This window comes from Phaseolus vulgaris, chromosome 2 (genome assembly GCF_051622355.1).
Source record: "Phaseolus vulgaris cultivar YP4 chromosome 2, ASM5162235v1, whole genome shotgun sequence".
NCBI classification, from domain to species: domain Eukaryota; kingdom Viridiplantae; phylum Streptophyta; class Magnoliopsida; order Fabales; family Fabaceae; genus Phaseolus; species Phaseolus vulgaris.
In genome coordinates this window covers 42,733,235-42,757,024 of record NC_143499.1, presented here as the reverse complement: position 1 = coordinate 42,757,024, position 23,790 = coordinate 42,733,235, and the positions used below count along the sequence as shown (strand labels likewise).

Below are 23,790 nucleotides of genomic sequence, written 5' to 3'. Positions count from 1 at the left end.
TTTAGTTAATCTGGTTTATACTGCTATTTAATTACATGTATAACATTTATATAGATATACTTTTTACAATACTTTTTAGTGTTACTTTTAAAATAAATAGTTGTATCCTTTTATTAAATTAATATAATTTTATTATTCATAACTACATAATTAAATTATCAGCAATATAATTTTCAAATAAAAAACTAAGAAAAATAGATATAATTTTTTGCGTATTGACAATTCTTATGATTTCTCCATATAATCTTTTAAAACTATGTTTACAAAATTATTTATTTTTTCTGTTTTTTTTTAATTATATTATTTGAATATAATAAAAACGTTAACCCTGATGCGAGAGTGGGCATTTTTTTATTTTCATTCAAGCAATTATTGATTTTTTTTTTAATTTTATATGATAGGAGAACCACCTTGACATAAAATTATTATAATGCTTAAAAATTAAAATAATGTCAGTAAAATATTATATATGTATGTATATATTATATATATATATATATATATATATACAATATTGAATAATATTGTGTGTTAAATCATAAACTTTAAACTCTAATTTTTAATTCTAAACTCTAAATTAATGTAATAGAATAATTTATTTATTATCAAATCTTAATAAATAAATTATATTATTGTGTGATATGGCATGGTATTGAATTATGATTATGATTTGGAGTTGAACAAATTGAGTTTTTGAAAATTATTTATAATCCAAAAGTGAGTGACATACATGTCTTACAAATGTCATAAATTAAAGAATAAATCCAAAAAAATGTATTAACAATGCGTTTTGATCTGGATTAGCTGGTAATGGAATGTAATTAAAAAAAATAACTTTTTTTTAAATAAAAGATTTCATGTTATACAATTATGAAACTTCACAACCCCTCAAATAATAACAATCACAACAAAAATATTATTAATAAAAAGTTACATTTCCATTAACTGCATTAACATGTTATTAATAAAAAGATTACATTTCCATTAACTGCATTAACATGTTATTAATAAAAAGGTTACATTTCCATTAACTGCATTAACATGTTTCTTCTCTGTCATTAATTTTTTCCACATTTCGTTGAAAACGCTAAATCCGTTCATAGTATTATCCCTGCTAGTTTTATAATGATGGAAATGCAACACAAATTTTCTTCATGGATCATTATTATATTATTAATTAGGTCAATGATATCTAATTACTATTTTAACCTATTAAATTTATTACTTGTACAAACACATTTAACTTATTAATTTAAAATAGACCATTTCTGTAGAGTTTACCTGGCAAACACTTATAAGAAAAAGAAATAAAAATAAATTTTTTTCATAGGCTAGATTAAATTATATATTTTTTTAAAATTCAGTTTTAAATAATTTAAATTCGATAACTTTATAAATTAATTTTATATAATTTATGGATATTTTTATTTTATTCTACTTTAATATTTTTAACTTTTTCGTGTAAAAATATTGATAGAAAGTTTATTAAAATATACCATGTATATAAAATAAGAATGAAAGTTTGGGTTACGCTAAACAACTTTTTTTTTTAATTAAAACTTATTTTAATCAAGCTTTTATCATCACGTGAAAAAGTAATATATATATATATATATATATATATATATATATATTATTTAACAGATAAAAGGGTAAAAAATAAATTTAAATTAGCCACATAAATATTTTTATCCACAGTAGTTTTATCGGGTTTCATCAAAATTTGACATTTTGCTTTTTTTTTTTTTTTTCTAACTTGCATGAATCTTTCTATATTTACGTTACATTTTCCTTACATATAATATAGCTAAAAAAGTAATGCATAAATTTTTTAATTTAGTTTCAATAAGATATTTTTATTATCAACTTTGAAAGTGATTATTTTTTTTAAAGAAACAACAAGCAAACATCTAAACTTTATTTTTCAAAATTCATGATTTAAGAAATGAGAATTACACGAACATTTCAAAGCACTAGTGTCATTCTCCTTCCATGGTTAAGATTCCATGGCTTTGGTTACTCTAATGGAAAGTAACTCATAAAACAACACAAAAAATAACATAAAACCGTTAGAGCATCTAAAAAGCTTATTCACTAGCCTTGTCTTCTAGATCAGAAGAAAAGGGGTTTCAACGGTTCTCTAAGCCTTTTTCACATCATAATGAAGTCTATTTCACTGTCCCACAAGAATTTACACTAAGATTTGGTCCAACATGGGTTAGGAACCACGTGACCCAACAGCAAATTCCTGCCAAATTTTGTTAACGTTGTAAAAAGACAAATACTTTTTGTATATATGCCTCACCTATGACATCTGCTTCATCAATTCACTCTCAAGAAAAATGGAAACCCTCATTTCCCAGTTCACCTTCCTCTCAGATCAACCTTTGCATGACAAAAGTTTTGATCTTTTCACAACAGAAGACCTGATGAAGCTGTTTGAGATTGAGTCATACAAGGCATGGGTAGCTGTGGAGCAAGAGAGAGAGGTGGAAGAAGCAGAAGCTACTATGCAACAAGCAGAGGATCACTTTGACAGGATCATGGAAAGTACCATGGAAGAGTTTAGGTACTTTGAAGAAGAGATTGAGCGAATGTCAAAATCTGAAGTTGATAGTTTTATTGAAACTGCTGAGAGTGGAAGAAAAATGGAGGAAAGTGCTGCTTCTGTTGCTTCCAAGAGGTACATTATTGAGGCTTCAGTTAACTCATCCATTGCTTCTAGCAAGGTTCATCCTTCTTAGCAACACAACACATGTGAAAAAGGTATTGAAGACATCTTGTGTTATTTACTAAAGTTTATTAGAAATTATAAAAAATTATATTTATCACTATTTGTTTAACAAACTTAATTATATCTTTTAATCTTTACCCAGTAATGAGAAGTGTATTAAAATGAATGTGTTAAATAGTAGTATTGTTTGCACAAGTTAAAAATTAACAATTTAGAAAAACTGTAAAAAGAATTACAAATTAATTCATATATAAATTAATTTTAATTTATAAAGAAGTTAACTTTTTTTTTTTTTTTGAAGAATCTCTATAAAGAAACTGGTGCATACATATATACTAAATTGTAAAATTCTTCTCTTTTTAACCTTTGTTGCTTTTGTTTCTTCAGTTCTTATCCTGGTACTGAATAGTGGAGGGATTAGATCTGAATTATGTCAAAACAGAGATGAGAATGAAGAGAGACTGATTATTCAGCAATTACTGAAGATAGGAGATTAATTATTCTTGTTAAATGGAAATCCAGATTTTTTTTTCAGGTGGATCTTAATAAATGCTTAGCATTCAGGAAACTTAACCTGTTGAAGTTGAGAACTGTATTTTGTGGTTTAGCCCATTTTTTTCTTGTTTTTTAGTACTGCTTTGGTCCCAATTCTTTGACTAATTCGTGTAAACAGATACCTATTATAGAAGCTGCCAACAATCGAATCTGCCTTTGTGCTGCCCCTTCCTCCACCTTCACCTTCAAGTGTTTGATGAACTTCAAAAAAATGCAATATAGAAACGTATAATAAATATTAATATGAAAGACAATGGTTATACTGTTTGATATAAGATATGTTTTAGCATTATTAGAAAGTAATACAAAAAGGTAATTTAATTTGAAATTGGAAGTGAATACACATTTGCATCAAAAGAAGAAAAATGTAAAATATAACTAACAAAATACTCTTCCTTAAGAACAAATGATTACAAAGAAGTATTTAAACAAATAAAAAAAGGTAAAATATACATTTCAAGGAGTCTGTGGCTCCGGAAAAACTTTTTTCTCCATGAAACTGATGAAACGTTCAGCATAAGTCTTGGGTTTCACGACTGATATAGTCATAGGGTCATGTTGCAGTGATTTGCAGGCATGCTCAAGTTTCTTTTTCACAGTGTATTCCTGCAATATGTCAATTATGCCCATGTATAGGACTACATCATAAACCTCAAAAAGCTCTACTTCTGACTCCTCCACCTTGTCCTCCTGAACTTTGCGTGTCGCTTGAGCTGGCATGTTTACTCCTAATTGCACTCTTAACCTGAGTAGCACACCACTTGATATATGATATGTATCATTGCAATGCAACACAACAAAACAGGTGATTTCTGCTAAGAATTTTTATAAAAGAAAGTGACAAGAAGTACAGTACCAGGAAGCATACAGAATAATGCTGCAAGATTAATGAATGTTGAAAAAGGAAGCATACAGAATAATGCTGCAGAGGATACCTTGCAGTACCAGGAAGTAAAAGATCAACTTCCTTGTCACCTATGGAGTATGCTCTCAATGTATTTCCTCTAATGTGGGGTCCAGGTGCAGTGTTGACAAAGCTGGGTTCATGAGCAACCAATAACAAGCCTTTGGGAATGATCAACTGCTCCCCTTGCTTGTGTGCATCTGGTAAAGCAAAGCAAGTCAAAAAGTGCTCAATCGTACAAAAGAAACTGAGGAACAAATGCAAGAAATAGAGACAATGGAATTAGTTTAGTGAACTTGTATGATCGAAACACAAGCTTATCATTGGAGAAAAAGTTTAGTGAAGTTTTTTTTTTGGTGAAGTTTGTCCAAACAAATCCTAGTTACTTAATAAACCATGCTAGGTGCCTTCTAAAGTCACTAATTTTTTAAAGAAAACTCCCATAAAAGTTCTGAAATGACATCATAGGAGGTATTTACCATCTTCAGAAGGTATGCTAAATTGAGGCTGCATTAGTCTGGAAGGTTCAACTAAGGCCTTAAGATTCTCCGGAGCTCTAAAATGTAATCCCAACAGAAGACTGTAATCAATTATGTGCTGAGACTCCAAGAACATGCAGTCTACAGAAATTTGTCTGCACCAGAAAAAACATTTGAATCATAACTAGAAGCTCAACTTACTAATCCTTCAGTCAATGAGCATTCCAAAACAACTGTCCTGATAAATATTTTAGTGCATATATAATCAAGAAACACAACTCATTTTTATAACGTGCCAGTAGAAGTGTGCTAGTATGAAAGTAAAATCAATCATAAAACCCAGAGAGTCCAGTGATTTATAACTTCTAGCAATATATATCTTCTCTATTGAAAATAAAAAGAAAGAAGTAGAATCTTCAATAGAAATTTCATAACAAATTTAATCACCCTACACTAATTATATCTAATGCAACACCTCTATGTTGATCACAATTTGGTTTGCCGATACTAATGTAAAGTTCAGAAATAAATCTCTCCAATTTGAAAATATGAACAGAGACAACTTTTTTTCATGAAGTACTTAACTGGGAAACTAACCAGATATTAATCAGTAAAAGCTATAGTAGCATGTCCAAACAAGAAGCTTGATTCAAACTAGAGATAATCCAACATATCTTTGCATTAATACTTTGAAAATTCATTATCTGTTTCAAAAGTCGGGAGTAGAGATAGAAACCAACCAGAATTTCATGCAAGATAGTCTCTTTTAACAGAAATAGCTTTCAAATAGTAGGAACTCACTTGAATAGGGATTCTCGTAATTTTTTATCCATATAAAATTCATATTTTAGATCAAGATCTTTCAATGTTGTATTGCTATTAATTTTTTCTTCCTTTGTATATCTTCCTTGAGAAGACCCCTTCAGATCATAACGACGGTGAATATGCAATTCTGTGCAGAACATATTCCCCATGACCACAAAGCGCACCTAATGAAGAGAGAAGGAAATATTTATCCAACAGCAACAACAACCAACCTTTTTCTCACTTGCCATGGTGGAAAACAAGGATATTTATAGCTGTAGTACCAATTAAAAAGAAGCTAGAGATGGATCTTTGGTAATACCTTTTTCCCACCTCTTAGTGTTATTCGATGGAGGCCAAAGAATTTTGTAATAAGAGTATTCTCATAACTTCCTACGTGATGGTAGTATTTAGGAAGCATGTTGAGCATAACCTACAAGAAGAGCAAAAGCGTCTATACAACCATGAACTTTGGAATTGTCATTTAATTGGGTAAATCAAATTCATTATTTAATGTGAAAGTTGGAAACATAAGCAATCGCTAATTTCTCTGTAAAAGTGACTTTCTAACAAACATATGAACAACTTTTCGCCAGAAGATCCCATCTAAACACAATCTTTGATGAGCCATTTTGGCATTGGATTTCATGAACCTTGCCTTTAATTGTCATTAGATTATAGGCACTAGAATTAGAAGTATTTTTGGAGACTATGGAACTACAGGATTCAGAAAGATAGCCATTATCTATTTCAGTCTAGAAATGTTTTTTCACCGCAAAAACATGTCTATCCAGAAAAGGTGCATCATAATGTGGCCTTCTTAGATATTTTGGCACTGGATTTCATGAACTTTGTCCTTGAAAATTGTCATCAAATTACTCGCACGCATGAGCAAGTCCTACTGGTGTAGATGGATTATCAAAGATAGACTTATATACAATTATCTTTTCTCCATATAACAAAAAAATACTTCTCTAAAGAAAATTTCCAGCCAAACCGCCTAAACAAGCCATTTTGGCATGGATTCCGTTGAACCTTGTCCTTAAATTTTGTAGTCAGATTAGTGGCCCTATCAAGCATTACTGGTCTCTGCGGGGTTGGGTAGCTGGTACCAATGAAATTGTATATCACTCTATTGTGTATATGCCCTCTAATATGCTTATGCATACAGCTTCAGAACTCTTAAAAAGTTGAACTCATATACCAGTTGTTGAATTCAACACAAGACAATTAATGTTAAAATGTTCTTGATCCATGAAGGGCGAAAAACGGGTGATTGCAAACCTTTAGTTCATATTTTTTCAGTGTCTTTATCACGAATCTATCATCTTGAGAAAGAAAGAAGATGCTGCCACTTTTTCCAGGTGAAGATATGTCTCTTAGACCAGAATCACCACAAATGGACATCATGTACTCTGCAGCATCTAATTTGAACATCTCTCTCAAATTCCTGGAAATATATGCTAGTGTAATTATGCAAAGAAAGCAGAAGAAAAAAAAATATGAGGAGGCATACATAAATCAAGCACATGAAACCTTCAATTCATTAATGGACCAAGTGCTAATTTGAAAATAAGGTGTTGAGTCTGCCAATAATTACATCTCGAAATATCATATCCTTCTAAACCATAGCCTTGACTAAGCGCTCTATGACTCTAATATACCACCATAATCTCAAATTCATATTCTCAAGAATTCATGTATATTTTTTTATAATGACAATGTTCACATTAAAATTGGACATATTTCCTTCCTTTATTTATACTTAAAGAAAAGGGTTGAGCTAAACTTTCAACATTGATTCTCCGGTTTGGAAGTTCTTCAGAGGAAATAAATTGGATGCACCAATAGTTTTCTAAGCTAACACAACAAACAAAATTTAAGAGGAGCTAATGCTTTCATGTCTTACAACTTCTAAATAAATTGATCCAACTGTAGCCATATGGAAAATTATGCTAAACATGTAGTTAATAAATACCTGAAGACCATAGGGCAATAATCCTTCCAGTAGAAGTCTATAGAACAATGTGGAGGAGTAAACTGTGAACCCTTCTTGGGGAAGTACATCCTTATCCTAGCTCGATCTCCAAAATCAGATGACCGAACATCACGTGCAGGCACTGGTGTAATCTTTCCAACAGTGTACCTGAGAATTCAGCCAAATTTCTTTAATCAAGCCTTCATATTGAACAAAATACTAATTGGAATGAACCAGACACATTAACTTTGATTTAACAAGAGATCCCCCCCCCCACATTTTCTTTATCTTACTCGGCTCATGAGAATGTAATTATTTTCATTGTTTCTATTTAAACAAAAAAACTGCAGCAAAACTACAAGAAATATAATGGAGTTTATGGCACTTAAGAATGAGGTAAAGAGGCATGCCTTTTGATATTTTAGTTTACCTTATTCTTTTTCCATAAGTTTTAGTTTGTTTGAATAAGTTATAAACCAATATCAGACAAAAGCTCTACATGCTTTCAACAGAATATATCATTCTGTCTTTTTCCCTCTCAGATCAGCCTGAATGACTAACATCTAATAATCAAACTACAGCATCAACATTATCAGTGTAAAAAAAATACTACTGTCAAAGGTGATTTAAGCCATTAATTTCTGCAAACTAAATAACCTCCCATCTGCTTTGAGAATAAGCCTTTTAGTGATGATGACTCTAAAACCTTTGGGATAGTCACTCTATCATCTATATATTCTTTTGGAATTCTTGTACTTAAACGTGATTAAATTACCCATCCATGCCCAAATGCTTTTACCAGTATTGCTGTTAACAACAATAAACAAATCATTCCTTCTCTTTCATTTGTAAATCAATGAGCAAGAGCAAGTATGTATCAATACACTCTAATGCGCACTAAGTTGCTAACTACATGGAAACTTGTTCAATACTTCTGAGTTATTAATTTCAGGATTGAAGTCATCTAAATTTTTGGTTGAATCACTTTCTACACACGATCTTGATTTTAAAGTAACAATAAGTTTAATGCAGCAGAAAGAAAGGTGATATTACTGGTAACAGATACTATAGCAATTGTTTCAAAATAGGTTAGAAGGGTGATGCTAGATCATGTAATTTACCTGATGCCAAGCTGCAAATTAAGCTTCAAATAATAGCTTCGGCGGCCCCCCAAAATATCAATCCATGAACTCTTCTTAACCTGCTTCACACTAAACTTATTTTGTCGTTTGTTTTTATGTGGGATTTCTGAATAATGCCTAGTTCTCTCCATAATAAGAACTCCTTGCATATATTCCCTTTCATAAACCAAGGAGGGTGATAATGAGGCCTCAGATTGACTCTCATTCAGGGTCTGTGATACTGAGGGAGAAGAGTCACGACATATGCAATCTCCAGCAGGATTTTGAAGGCTAAAATTTGAATCTAATGATGAAGTCCGATGTGATATTTGACGTGAACTTTTTGATCTACCACTGACTGAAATCTTTTCAGAAAAACTACGTGTAAATTTTTGTTTCGGAGGCATATGTTTTTCTGTATTTGATAACAAACCACTATCATCACTGTTAAGAGAGCACAACTTCCTTAGAGATGGTTGTTTACTACCAGCAGGATAGAATGTTCCTTTTCCATCCTTTAGGCCCTTACTCCATGTCCCAATATAAAGCCCCCCATCTGCAAATCTATATACTCCAGATCCTTGTTTAAGCCCATTTAACCAACTACCATCAAAAATATCACCATTAGCCCACTTCATAACCCCTCTTCCATTTATTTTCCCAGTTTTCCAATTCCCAATATATACATTTCCATTCTCCCAAGAATACCTTCCACAGCCTTCACGAATTCCTTCTTTCCATAAACCATCATATATATCTGAATTGGAATACATCTTCCGTCCAATCCCATGATGAGCATCCATCCTCCAGCCACCTGTATAAATGCACCCGGTAGAATGTGTAAAGGTGCCATGACCATGAAGGTAACCCCCAGAGAATTCACCCTCATACTTTGCTCCTCTTGGCCATGTAATCAGTCCTTTCCCCGACATTTTCCCACCTACCCAATCACCTTCATAAAATGTCCCATCTTTCCACGTGTACTTTCCTTTTCCATGGGGAAGTACGTCCTTGATTCTACCAATGTAGACATCCCCATTTGGAAAGGACTTCTCTTCAAACCTATACTTTACAAGAAAGTTATAGCATAGTGCATACAAGCAGAACAAAATACACTTAATCAGAACCACATAATATACATAACACAAAGGCATAAATGGGGCAGAGAAGGAGTATCTATGAATGTTTACCTTTCACTGTCCTCCATGTCTAGCAGATTTTCACTGATTTATTTGGATAACTCCAATAAAGGTTCTATTTCCCTTAAAAGATTAAGCATATCACTCACTGATATAATAAGGAAATTCATCTCTGCCTTCAGCAGCTTTATGACACTATTGTGCCCCGTGGTGAGCTCTGAAACAGGTACAACCATCATAATGAGTCTTAAAATCAACAGGAGAAAAAAGTCACAGGTTTCTGCAGTGAAGAATGTTTTATGGAATCTTCCCAAAAATACAAAAATAACAAGAATAGAAATAAAAAACACAACGCTCCAGCTCAAAATTGTTATGTTATGATCAAATTAAATATTTGGAATTCAAAAACTTTTAAAGGGAGACTTCAACCACTGCTGGCAGGAATGTAGTGAAGTTGGCTAATAATGTGCATTTACAGTATATAGTTAAAATCTTTCTCCATTGGTATATATTAAAGATGTAGATTACGATGAAGTGCTTGTTTCAATCATATACTAACTACAGAGAACCAACCTTACTTTCTGAATACAGGGTGAATAATGAAATAAAGAGGAAGGCAAATATTGCACAATTTATTTCTTTACTCTCTCGTTATTTCCTACAATTAAAACCACGCAATCCACAGACAAACAACATATTATAATGTATTGTATAATGTAATCTACATCTTCCTTTCTAAACCAGGCAAGCACAAAGTGTGCCTCTTTCAGCATCATTGCAAATTCTCTAAATTTTACACCTCAAAAGATATGCTCGTGCTTTCTAGATGTGACAACCCAAGAATTTTCTGTATTCCTTGTCAAAGGAGCGTAATAGACATCATATCATACAACTCGGCAAAAAAAACGCAAAGCCCATTTGCATATTGAATCAATACCCCCATTAACATACATACTACGAATCAATACCCCCATTAACATACATACTACGAATCAATACTCTATTTGCATTCCACCATCTGCATAAAACAAGTAACTACGCTTATATTCTCCCAGAAACACTATCTGGGTCAGTTGAGTAAAAGGGCATCCAATCCAGCCAGAGAATCTGCCATTTAGGCGACTAATCCACACCACACCATAAAAAATCCTAAATTCCACCACAACAAAAATTGGAGATAAGAATGACTTAACTAACCTCGGATAGATTGAAGTGGCAACGATGAATAATATCCTGTGCTGTGAAGCAAAAACAAAGTGGGAACCAAGAAGAAAAAGAAGAAGAAGGAGCACCCCACCCCAATAATCAAAACAAAACTGAGCCCTTTCTAAAACAGTTTGAGACAAAGCTCATGAATCCTTGTCCAACTGCCTTAGCCGACAACTCCCCCACCACCCGAAAAAATTTATTATTGTATAGAATAGTTGCAACTGATCATACCTCCAGCTACTATATATGTACTGTGCTCAAATAGAGACACATCACCTCTCTCTCTCTAGACTTGTGAATGTGAGAGAGAGAAGTCTGAACAGTAAACATGAAACGAACTTAGCTCTTATAGTATGAGTTTTGTTTTGTGCTTTAACTAACAAAAAGTACTGTACTAAGTTGTGGGTGTGCTTGTCCTTCCCATGCAAAGCAAAAAAAAATGCCCCTTTCAATTTAACCCACCTGAAAGCCCTAGGGTGCGTTGTGGGCATAGTTTCAAGTTTCGAATCTCCAACACATGTCACTTCCTTACTGCATCACACCATGAATGAGAGAAAAAAAAAATACAAAATTTCTGCAATATTGAAAATTTGAGGAAGTGTGTTTTTAGGACATTGCAGCCACCAATACCATTCATGTTATTCATGTGCCAAAATATAATGTTTGATTAAAATTCAGTATATTCAAAAAATAATTGAAATTTTTTGGAAATAAAAGTGAAATTATTTATCTATTACCTAAAGAGTTTTTACGCAGTCAATTGATGAATTCAATCATTGACCATAAAATTAATAAATATAACTTTTAAGGTAATTTTTATAGTAGTCAATGGACTTGTTGTACATAACTTTTAATTAAGTAATTATATAAATTTTATACTATAAATGTATAAGCCATTTTTCTCATAATAGTGAGATTCCTTAAAATAAATTATACACGTTAGAAAAGTTAAATATTAATTATATAATATATGTGTAGGACATGATTAATTATATAATATATGTGTAGGAGATGTCACTATAACAGGAGAATAAGTAAAATGGTGAAATACATCACACAACTGTTGGTGATGCAAGGTGCCAACAGTATCCGTCACGAAAAGGATAAAGGCCCACTATCCTATTGGACGTTCAATAACACCGCAGAGTTTCCTTTCAATATATATAAAAAATATTAATTTCATCTAAAATGTGCCTAAAAACAAAACATACCTGGTATTTAACATCAACATTATTGTTTTCTCTATTCTCCATGTTTCATATATGTTACCTAGTCAAACTATAGGTTTTATTTTTTTAAACTTTGAATGATAAACGTTTTTTCTTAAATATTATCTTTTAGATATTCAGGACATGGAGATATTCTCCTAAATTGAAGATGAAAGTTAATAAAATGACTTTTAAAATAGATTAATTAAAATTTTTAATAATAATCATGTATCAATATTATAGAATTTTAGTAATATTGATAAATGTAAATAATGATTAATTTGATTGGATTGTTGGGTTTCATAGTAGTTAATAGAAAAAGTTTTTTTATTTATTTATCATTTTGTTTTTATATAATTTTTTATTTTTTTAGTTTTGTTTATCGAAGGTGTTGGGGTCTAGAGAACGATTGTCTTGCTCCTCCACTCGTTCGGTCGTTACCTCTCTTAGCTTCCTGCTTTACCTTCCTCCTCTCGATCATCCGATAGCACAAGCTGGGATGGTACCTGCAGAAGGCACTCCGACGATTAGTCAATTAGGATGTCGACACTTGATTGTCAGAGTATTGTAGATAATGACATACCTGACTCTTGGAATCTGCGCTATTTATATTATCTTAATGGACATTCGTTGGTGGGTCGAATTATTAGGTTAGATCTTATTTAGGATTGCGCTAAACAACTCTTAATTATGGATTAACTCTACTGACTTGGTCAACTCATGATTCATTGTCATGGGTCGATTAGTCATGTGTCGTCGCGTGACCTTTTATCGTGGTCAGGTAGTTCGGAATTCTAACCGACTCAGTGAGTCATTTAGTCATGCGAGTACAAGTTTAAATTTCAATGTGATTATTTAGTTACTTTTGTGATTTTCTTTATTTTTATTTTTAACTTTTTATGAGTTGTTCTATTTCTTCATGCTTCTGTTTCCTTTTTTTTTTAGTTTTATATTGTTTTTCATCATGAGTTTTGAGTTTTATAAAAGAAAATATATATATATTTTTTAAATGAACTAGATTAATTAAAATGTTTTACGACAGAGTACGTGGGTTCTGGAATTTTGGTCCCACTTTGACCAAAAATTAGGGTTTGTTTTTCGTGTGAAACATGTAACGTGGTCACATGATGTATTATTGGCATTTGGCATCCAACGCCGGTCTACCTTTCTCAATTATCAGGGAATCAAGCTTTAGATTACCTCATTGAAAAAAACTATTCAAACACTTTCTTCTTAACTCCATTCTAAACATTTTTTCACTTTACCATCTCAATCATAGTATTCAAATTCTCACCATTTTCTTAATGATGCATCAATATCAATCCACCACTTAATAATTTAGGTCAAGAATCAACAATCAAATATGAAAATGTCCTTTCTTTAAGCTTAAACATGGCATATGGACATGTGCATCAACATAAATGCAAAAGTTGAACAACTATAATAGGAACTTATAGAGAATCTATATAGTTAAATGAATTTTATCTTACTTTTGTTTATTTTATAATGCTGTATAAAGTAAAAGTTTATTCTAAGGTTTAGAGAATTATTAATGCTTTTCATATAATCAATGTACTTATTTTAAATATCCAAATAGTTTTTATTCTAATGAGATAACAAGTTATTTAAGTTACAAATATTAAATGTATTATTGTTTAAATGAGTTCACTACAAGACAAATTTTATATAAAAAAAATAATTAGTTGTTATAGTAACTAAATTATAAACCATTTTAGAAACTAAAAAAAAATGTTTCTAAATTAGTTTCTAGTTAAATGGTTTCTAAATTAGTATCTAATTAGCTACCAAGGTTTTAACTACCAATTATTTAGTTTCTAAATCTGGTAGCAAAAACCTTAGTTGCTAGTTAGATACCAATTTAGAAACCATTTAACAATAATAGAAACTAATTTAGAAATCAAAAATTTTTTAGTCTCTAAAATTGTTTCTAATTTAATCACTATAGCAACTAATTATTTTTTATCTCTAAAAAATTGTTTCATAATTGTCTTGTAGTGGTTGTTTTATTTTGAATTTTGTAGGTCTTCATCACCACATAAAATTAAGAATTAAAAAAAAAACACTTTAATTTTAAGCTTGTTACTCGTAGATTTAAAAATTGTATACAAAAAACATATCGATTTTAAAAATTGTTATTTTGCAATAGAAAAATGGTTTATTTTATTGATGAGAACCATTGAAGCAATATCATCTATTAAGCAGAATATTGTCATCAATATCTTGGAGATGTTGATCTCATAAATATTTTACATTTTTTCTTGTGTTTAATGTTAATTAATGTCAAGTAACTTATAAGGAATAGTTGCTTATATATATAAAACAAAATATCTAGTTTTAAACAATTTATAATCATGTGTGCCAAAAAAAATATATTACACATGAACAATATTATATTAGCAAGTTGCTTAACTCAAAATATCTTCTTTTTCTTCAACCTTTCATATCATCTCTTATAATAATCAATACAAATATTAAACAACTCAGAGAATAATTACTTATGCATGCAAACAACTCTTTTAATTTTGAAGCAACTAAAATCACATGTGACATAATACAAAAAATCACACCATATAGCTAAGCATAGATACTCTAAACATTATTAAAGTGAATATGTTCATTAATTTATTTTATTTTGGAAAAGCTTTAAGTGAAGTTGCTTCTAATAAAAATACTTATACAAATAATGTCACATCATGTATCATAAACTTTATTAAACAAAATTGTTTAACATGAAATGCCCTTTATAAAGAATTAGGGTGTGAATGGCAGAAAAAGACAGCAATAAAAAAAGATGGGCATGAAGAATAAGTGCATGGAGAGAGATTCTTGCCCTCAGGGAGAGGTAGGAAGGGGGTCTATTACCTAAGTTTGCCAAACATGTGGAACAAGTAGTTAATTAAATAGATTGATTTAGTTAGTGCCCCAAACTTCAAGTCACGTTGGAACCAACATTATTATTATTATTAATTATTATTATTATAAGAACAAATAAAGTGGCTAATCATGTTTATTATGAATTGTTTTGTGACAACCTATGTTATTAATAATTTATTGCTTGCTGATTCAGAAAGTTAGTTAAATATATATAACTAAAAGTCTTTCTCTATCAATGCACAATCCAGTAACCGTCCATGTAGCTTCGCATCTTATTCTTCCACCATAGAAAGCTTTCATAGGATGCAAAGTTCACAAAAATATCTTTAGTTTATCCCATAATTAACAATAGCATTTCCTTGTACCCAAAAATTAATATGGGTGTTCATTTGAGAATCTTGTATCAAATTATAATTAGAATTTTTTTTTATAAAATATGGATCCCACATAAAAAGATAGAGATTTTTTTTTACAGAGAATAATAAATAATATGAAACAGTGGAGAGGTGTTTCAATCCTCTTATAAAGAAAATATCTAACTAGGACTTCCAACCTAATCTACAAGATCTAAGAAAATTACATATTTTTGTGTCCCAACAAAACTAACATCATGTGAAAAGTTTCTCCAAATATACAAGAAATCAACTGCTAAAAAAAGTTATATATTTCAAATATACTTAGTTCTCTCGCAACCCTATACATCGCACATGTATTTCAAAATTAAAAAAACACAAGTTACAAAAGATATGTATACAATATTCAATCATATTAAAATGGTTTATTTGTTTAAACTCCTATGAAAGACAAGTTTCACTTAGCTCAATCATAAGAAGAATGTTCAAGCTCAATTTTGTGCACTAAATTGAAATGCACACTTTGCATAAATAACTATAGTACAAAAATCTGTAGCAGAAAACTCCACAACAACACCATCTTTTTGACTGTGTATTAATCATTGTTACCTATCACCCGATCTGAATGACGAGATCACAACTTTCTAACCATGTATTGTTCATTCCTAACCAAAAAAAAAAATCCTCTCCAACTAACTAAATGATCTATAACTTAAAAAGAAAAAGTGAATTTGGAAAATTAAATATTGAAACTGTTATACTAATAAACTTCATATTTAATAATTACTTAAATAAATCAATTCAAAATTTAAAATAAATAATTAACGTGACATTTTTAAAAAAACTATAATGTAAAACTTCCAAGCAATAACCTTGTGTATAAAAGAGCATCCATACCTTTTAGTTTATCATATCAAAAGATACATGTTTCAAGCAAAATGTCGTCAATGGTATGCATTTTTTCCACCCTCTTTTTAACATTTTCTTAATTATTTTCGATATTGTCAGATAACTTTTGAATTGTAAAATTTATGTAAATTTTAACGGACAATATTGACATGTGCAATTCAAAAGTATAATATTTCCAATAATGTAAACAATAATAATAAAAAAAGCGTGTTAATAAAGCAATACAAAGTTTATAAAATAGTAATAATCACTATCAGAAAATCATGAAATAGAAACTAATTTTAGAGACTAAAAATAATTAGTTACTATAGTAACTAAATTAGAGACCATTTCAGAGACTATAAAATGTTAGTTTCTAAATTAGTTTCTATTATTGTTAAATTATTGTTAAATGGTTTTTGCTACCAAATTTTAAATCAAAATAATTGGTAGTTAAAATCATGGTAGGTAATTCAATATCAATTTAGAAACTATTTAAAAATAATATAAACTAATTTAGAAATCATTTTTTTTAATTTCTAAAATAGTATCTAATTTAGTTATTATTATAATAACTAATTATTTTTTGTCTCTAAGTTTCTATTTCATGATTTTATTGTAGTGAGTATTCTTCCAATATTGAAAGCAACACGAATATTTTGCACTTTTCATTAAAAAAAAAAAAAAAACTCTTTTGATTATGTTTTATCATATTACTAGCGGAAACACATACGCTCTTGCGAGAGCAACTGTGCATATGCATTTTTTAATTATTATATATGTATCTGTATTTTATTTAAATTTAAAAAAGCTGCTCTGTAACTAATTATCAATTATTTGTAATGTATCAATCTTTCTACTTTTCTGTCAGTTAAATGACAACAAATAAAATAAAATTTTATAATTAAAAAACCATTTTATTAACTTCTAAAATTATAAAATGTCCAAATAACCAAAATAAATTAATAAAATAAAATATTAAGTAAGGATAAAATATAAAAAAAATTTAAAACACTTTAAAAGCAGGAATCCTTTTATATACATATAGGTATATAGATTAAAACACGTCAATCAATTTAATAAATGTGCTCAAGACATAATAAACTCCTATGTTGGTTACTTTTTTTAGTTTTAAAAAACTATTTTATAAAATAGTTTGTAAGAAATGGGTTGATAATGCGGGCTGACCAGATCTGCATAGGTCTGTTCCGTTCCGCATAAGTTTATCTCGTATTTGGTTCACAAAATGTGGGTTGGGTTGGCTCATCCCGTGCAAAGAGTGTGAGCTCATTTCATTGGTCCGTCTTGCATAAGAGGTAACCTGCGGACCAACCCGCATAAGAAAAATATTTTTTTAAGAAAATAAAATTTTATTAATTATAAAAAAAACTTATTTTTACTACTGAAAAATTAAAATTTTATCCGTGTTTCAATTTATTCAATTAAGATAAAAATATAAATTCAAGTATGAGGTTGTTAAAAGGCTTGATTAAAAATAATTAAGTTTTGTTTTGCATCTATTTTTTTCTATACATGTACGTGAATGTATAAGAGTATCTTATCAAAGTTTTACTACAAAATATTTTAATAAAAATGAGTAATTTTTTAACTATCCAATTGAAGTTTCTTCTTTATATTATTTTTTAATTAACAAATTTTAAATATAAAATTTTACTTAAAACTAAATTTACTATAACTCTTAATAAAATAAAATAAAAATTTAGTACACTAAATTCATTTTTTTTTAAAATAAAATAAAATAAAAGTCACAATAATAAATGAATGGGATATGATTTATTTTTTACAAAAAATAAAATAATTATTCTTTTATTTATGCATGCAAGTGGGTCAACCAACCTCATCCCCGGTTTATTATTTTATCAATATTATATATTTATAATTATGAATCTACATTTTATTTTAAATATTTTTATAATATATATTTTCCCTATTTTTCAATAAATAATAAATCATTAATATTTGTAATGGTTATATTTTATAAATTGTTGTTTTTACTAAAGACTGAATTTTGGAATAAAAAATGTATTGATTTTGTTGATTTTTTTTTTTCATTTCTTTTAATTTATGTGAGTCGGTCCAGAAATCCATACTTATGTTAAGTAAATATTCGTACTAATTCATAAGTTTTATGAGGTTGTAGTCTAACCTGTTTTTTTAATGGCAAATATAAAACAAGTTAAAAACACAAATCAACTCATATTTTCAATCTAGATCATATATTATAGTATTCTCCTTTGTGTGAGGATATTATACACTCGTCTCACATAACAAATTTATATTTAACACTGTTATAGAAAAATAAAACTATTTTTATATATAAAAAATAATTAATTATTATATTAACTAAATTAAATATTATTTTAAAAATAAAAAATTATTGATATTTAAATTAATTTTTATTATTCATAAATATTTTTTAATTCAGTATCTAATTCTTTCTAATAATTATATTTTAATTATGTTTCAAGTAATAAGCTATTATTGAATTTTAGGAGTTGAGGGCTTGTACAACTCTATTTATAATTTTATACATTTATTTTTTTAGGATTGGACCTAATGTACTTAAGACTATAATTGTGAATTCGATGATAAAAGCATTAAACACAGAAACATATATTTTCTTCTATTCAATTAATTCAAATTAAATTAAATTCATGTTTTGATTCTAAATTTTCTCCTTATATAAATCATGTATTTAAAATTTAACACTCCATTTTAGTTACTTCCTTGTCCCTTAAGTCAAATTAGTGATAATTACAAAATCAAATCGCACAGTGATTATGAGTTAGATGACATGTTACGTTATTTATTTCCTACCACACAATTAGGTTGTCATGGAAATTGGAAGGATCTGGAATATCTGGACTAATAGCTTCTGTAATTAAGCTCTACTACAATATTTGATAGGTTAATTTTGTGAACTTGAGCCATTAAACACCCAATAATACTTACAATAAGATTAGGTCAACTCAAAATGTTAACACAATATATTAATTATAACATTGTCATCTTAAACAACTGTATAATAATAATATAATAACTAATTAAATATTATTTTATAGACTGTTTATTAATAATAAAAATTATTTTAAATATTAATAATTTTTTTAATCTTTAAAATATTATTTAATTTAATTAATATAATAACTGATTATTTTTTATATTGGAAGATAAATCTTCATTCAAGTAAACTAAATAATTACATGAATTCAAAATATTTATAATATAGCATAAATCAAATAAATCAAATCCGATACGAATTATTCATTTTGATATTGGATTTATGATTTATAATTATAATAATACCAGATCAGATTAATATTGCAATTTTTACCATCACACAAAAATACAGCACAAGAACAACTATTTGTTATTGTTCTTGCCGGTTGACCCAAAACGCCTTCGTGCGCCTACGATATTTTCACGTTCAGAGTCTTTGCGTTCGCGTGTGCCTTTCCTGTGAACACCTGAAAACACAAAGACAAAGGGTGCCCTAGGAGCCGTTTACACTCCGACGCTCAAGTCAATATTAGGGTTAAGAAACACCGAAACTGGATAATCTTGCTACTGTGTGTGTTTAGCAACGCAAGAAAATTCTCCCTTGTCCAGTTTCCTACCTTGCTATTTATAGATAGAAACTAGGGTTTTCTCTCTACCCGAAATGGGCTTTTTCTGATGGGGCGGGCCCAACACTCCTAGCGCGTGGGGTTCCTAACTAGAGTGCGACCTCTGGCGGGTGATCACCTGGGTGCCTCCTCGTGCACCTGATCTCTAGGATCACCCGCCTCTAGGAGTGCCCTAGCTGTTCACGTGTCATGCATGCAACTCACCCATGGAACACGACCCTTATGAGTCATATCTTTCCAGTGACTCTACACTTTGTGTTATGCCTGAACGCGTCATCCACTCTACACGCATGGGCCCTCGTGATCTAGGCTTCTCCCTTACTGATAACTGGCGTGTGATCTGGGATCCACCTCTCGTGGTTATGTTTCTGATGTCCGACCTCTCCACACTGTCTAATGGCACGTCGGTACATCCTGATAACTGATGTCTGACCACTCTTGGCTCCTTGGCGCACGTGCTTTGCGAATACTGGCCCACGCCACTTGTGGACCCGTTTACGTGGCACCAACATTACCAGTGATCAGTCAACGTCCAGGGACTGTCGGTACAGTTCTACTCGTTTAGATAATACAAGTTAGTTATATTAAAACATGTCTTTATTCATTTTAATGAGAAGTTTGGTGAAATAAATTGTGAAAAAAAAACAAAGAAAAATGAGCATTACAAGAAAATTTGTTCAACAAAAGTAGGTAACACAATAAATAAAACATTACCTAAATCCTGGGAAAAATTGAACGAACAATTAGAAAAATAAAAATAAAAATCTAAAACTTGAAATTCTCTTTCCTACAAGAAAACACATGCATATGTATTTGTTTATTGTGGGAATCAATAGTTGGTGTTCATTCTCATTCATTCTTACTCAACAAAGGCATCTCATTCTTTTTGTTCATAATTCCATTTATGTTCATATTTGACTTTAATGCCTTGTTTAGTAAATAAAATATTTTTTAATATATAAATTTGTATATTAGCTAAAATTAAAAACAAATACATATCTTTAAGCAGTAAAAATACATTTTAATTTATAGTGTATGATTTAAGTTGCAGTATAGAAATTATCTTTAACTAAAACAAACTTTACCAAATTATTGAAATTCAATTAAGATATAAACACGAAAGACGGTAAACAAAAAAATTATATAGTTGCTATTCAATAAAAAAAAGACCGAGTGAAAGCCCTTTTCAGTGTTAGATCGCTTCACTCGTATTATCCTACTCACTCACTCCACTCACCGAGCCACCACTATGGGAACGCCGTACCCGAACCCGATTTCGCCCTCGGAAACCCGAATCGGGTGGGTCGGAATCGGCGTAATGGGCTTCGCCATGGCCTCACGCCTTCTCTCGGCGGGCTACGCCCTCACCTTCTATGCCCGTAACCCCTCCCACCCCAACGCCCTCGCTCTCCAATCCCAAGGCGCTACCCAGGCCCAATCCCCGGCCCAACTCGCCCAACTCTCCGACGTTCTCTTTACCATGGTGGGCCACCCCTCCGACGTCCGCCCCCTCCTCCTCGACGCCATCCTCCCGGCCCTCCGCCCCAACTCCGTCGCCGTGGACACCACCAGCTCCCACCCCGAGCTCGCCCGCACAATCTCCTCCCAGGCCCGCGCACTCGGCGCCTGGGCTATCGACGCCCCCGTCTCCGGAGGCGACGTCGGCGCGCGCGACGGCACTCTGGCGATCTTCGCGGCGGGGGAGAAAAAGGTGGTGGAGTGGCTGCACCCTATCTTCTCGATCCTGGGGAAGGAAACCTACGTGGGCCCCGCGGGGTGCGGGCAGAGCTGCAAGATCGCGAACCAGATAACGATCGGCGCGAATTTGGTTGGGGTGAGCGAGGGTTTGGTTTTCGCGAAGCGCGCAGGGTTGGACCCGAAGCAGTTCGTGGAGGGTATCAGAGAGGGTGCTGCGGGTTCAAAAGCGTTGGAGATATTTGGGGAGAGAATGATTGAAGGGGATTTTCGACCAGGTGGGTTTACAGAGTACATGGTTAAGGATTTGGGAATGGGAGTTGATGTTGTCGAAGGTGGCAACGATGATGATGTTGTTGTCTTGCCTGGGGCTTCTTTGTGGAAACAACTCTTCACTAGTATGGTGGCCAATGGACAGGGGAAGCTTGGCTCGCAAGGGGTTATCTCTGTCATTGAGAGGATCAATGGGATGAATCAATGAATCAATGAAACTCCCTCTTCTATGTATCCAAATAAAATGCTGATCATGTAACTTTTACTTTTCAATGCAGCAAGTGTTTGTGTTAGTTTAACTACTGCATTCTTCAGTTATGGTGATTGCATTTTTATGGGGTTTGGAAATTGCTGTTAGATAATTTTGTTTGGTGTAACTAGTTTTTCTTTCAGGTTCTTTTGTTGTTTACACAGAATATCGATAATGGTAATCAAAAGAGCACATCTGGTTATATTTTCATGTGCTGGTCAATTTATTATGATCTCAGTCCACTCCTAGTCAATGTTCGATTTTTTTAACAAAATAGGATTAAGGTTTAAAAAGAGTATTGAAATGTGAAAATAGTAAAAGTTAACATGATTTTTGTGTCATTTTTTTGTGTGTAAACATTAATTTATTTCTAAAGATGAATATAATAAAACATGTTCTAATTTTTATAATTAATAGTTGTAATATATAAAAAATAATATTTTTATAATTATTCTTTTTTATCTTGATGCTATTTAAAACTAATATAAAGTAATTGGTTAAATATGTTTTTTTTGTTTTTTTTAATTCATAAGAAAGAGGTTTGTATCCTTGTTTGAGAAGAAGAAATTGAACTAATTTGTTTTCAAAACAAAAATCCAAAATATGTGATTCTGAATGATATTTTTTCTATTCAAGATAAATTTTAAAAAGAGGAGAAAAAATGAACATTTTAAAACTATGGAAGTACATGAAGAAAAATAGGGGTGCTGGAAGAAAAGACCTAATTTCTAAACTATTACAGACCCAAAATATTTTGGCAACTTCTTCCTGCATCTCTACAAATTTTTTTCTGCACCCCCTCACTTTCCGAAAAGACTGTTTTACCCCCTTTAAAAATGATTTTCTGATTGTTCTTTCCAAAATATTTTCGGAACATGTTTTATGAATTCCAGATTTATAAATCCTAAAATAAAATAAAAAATGTGTTCCAGAAAAGATGTTCGAAATATTTGTTTGTCTTTTGGATTTTTTATTCCGAAATTATCCTTTGCTTACGGAACACTATTTTGGAAATAACTAAAACTGTAAAGAGTAATTTAGGTATTTTGGAAGAATGTAGGGGTGCAGGAAGAAAAGTGTATAGGTGTAGGAAGAAACACCCAAATATTTTTTAAGGTTTTAAAGCCCAATTGAATAGAATAAAAAGGTTGGCCCATTCCTATGTGGGAATTATTTTGACATTTCCATAATTGCAGCCTGTACCCCCACATGACAATGAAATAACAATAAAAAGTTCAAATCTTTATACTTTATGAAAATAATAGTTGAAATATATTAAAATATTTCATTATTTGATTTAATAGGTAAAAAATTATATATTTTTAAATAAAATAATTATTAATAATAGTGTTCAAAGTGGAAATTAGTTTTGAAAAATTGATTAAAGTTAGAAAAATGACAAAATATTAAATTAATTTTTTTATGTCTGTGACATGACAAAAATTGTGACCAATTTATAAATAAATTTAAAACATTGCGAGCGAATTAACAACTAAAATTTATATTTGTTGTAACACGTGACTTACCTACCTACTTCTGAGTTTCTAATATCAATAAATAAGTAATTATATAATTGAAGAAGTCATCCACAAAAGCTATTTAGAGAGAAACTTCTTACTATGAGGTTTTTTCGTAATTCATGAGTTGATTTGATTTTG

General features: G+C 30.7%; 3 protein-coding genes across 8 annotated transcripts; 2 read left to right on the top strand and 1 right to left on the bottom strand.

Annotated features, from left to right (window-relative positions):
• Positions 1–2,300: 2,300 nt before the first annotated feature.
• LOC137812259 (uncharacterized) lies at positions 2,301–3,443 on the top strand. Its single transcript, XM_090298908.1, has 2 exons — positions 2,301–2,766; positions 3,122–3,443. The coding sequence occupies exon 1, from the start codon at positions 2,343–2,345 to the stop codon at positions 2,742–2,744; it is 402 nt and encodes a 133-aa protein (XP_090155034.1). The 5' UTR covers positions 2,301–2,342; the 3' UTR covers positions 2,745–2,766; positions 3,122–3,443.
• A 221-nt stretch (positions 3,444–3,664) lies between these two features.
• LOC137812258 (phosphatidylinositol 4-phosphate 5-kinase 1) lies at positions 3,665–11,501 on the bottom strand. 6 transcript variants are annotated; one of them, XM_068614182.1, is made up of 10 exons: positions 10,912–11,501; positions 9,766–9,931; positions 8,576–9,637; positions 7,455–7,622; positions 6,761–6,926; positions 5,799–5,909; positions 5,474–5,661; positions 4,673–4,827; positions 4,225–4,393; positions 3,665–4,034 (listed from the first exon to the last, which is right to left on the bottom strand). In XM_068614182.1, exons 2-10 carry the CDS (start codon positions 9,780–9,782, stop codon positions 3,746–3,748), a joined length of 2,325 nt encoding a protein of 774 aa, XP_068470283.1. In that variant the 5' UTR covers positions 9,783–9,931; positions 10,912–11,501; the 3' UTR covers positions 3,665–3,745. The 6 variants fall into 6 exon arrangements, 5 of the variants coding, with proteins under 5 accessions (XP_068470283.1, XP_068470286.1, XP_068470284.1 ...); XM_068614185.1 differs by having other exon boundaries at positions 8,576–9,642; positions 10,912–11,369; XM_068614183.1 differs by lacking the exon at positions 10,912–11,501 and adding an exon at positions 10,288–10,486.
• A 9,504-nt stretch (positions 11,502–21,005) lies between these two features.
• On the top strand, positions 21,006–22,181 carry LOC137812257 (putative 3-hydroxyisobutyrate dehydrogenase-like 2, mitochondrial). Its single transcript, XM_068614181.2, has one exon. It carries the CDS (start codon positions 21,164–21,166, stop codon positions 22,088–22,090), a length of 927 nt encoding a protein of 308 aa, XP_068470282.1. The 5' UTR covers positions 21,006–21,163; the 3' UTR covers positions 22,091–22,181.
• Positions 22,182–23,790: the final 1,609 nt, after the last annotated feature.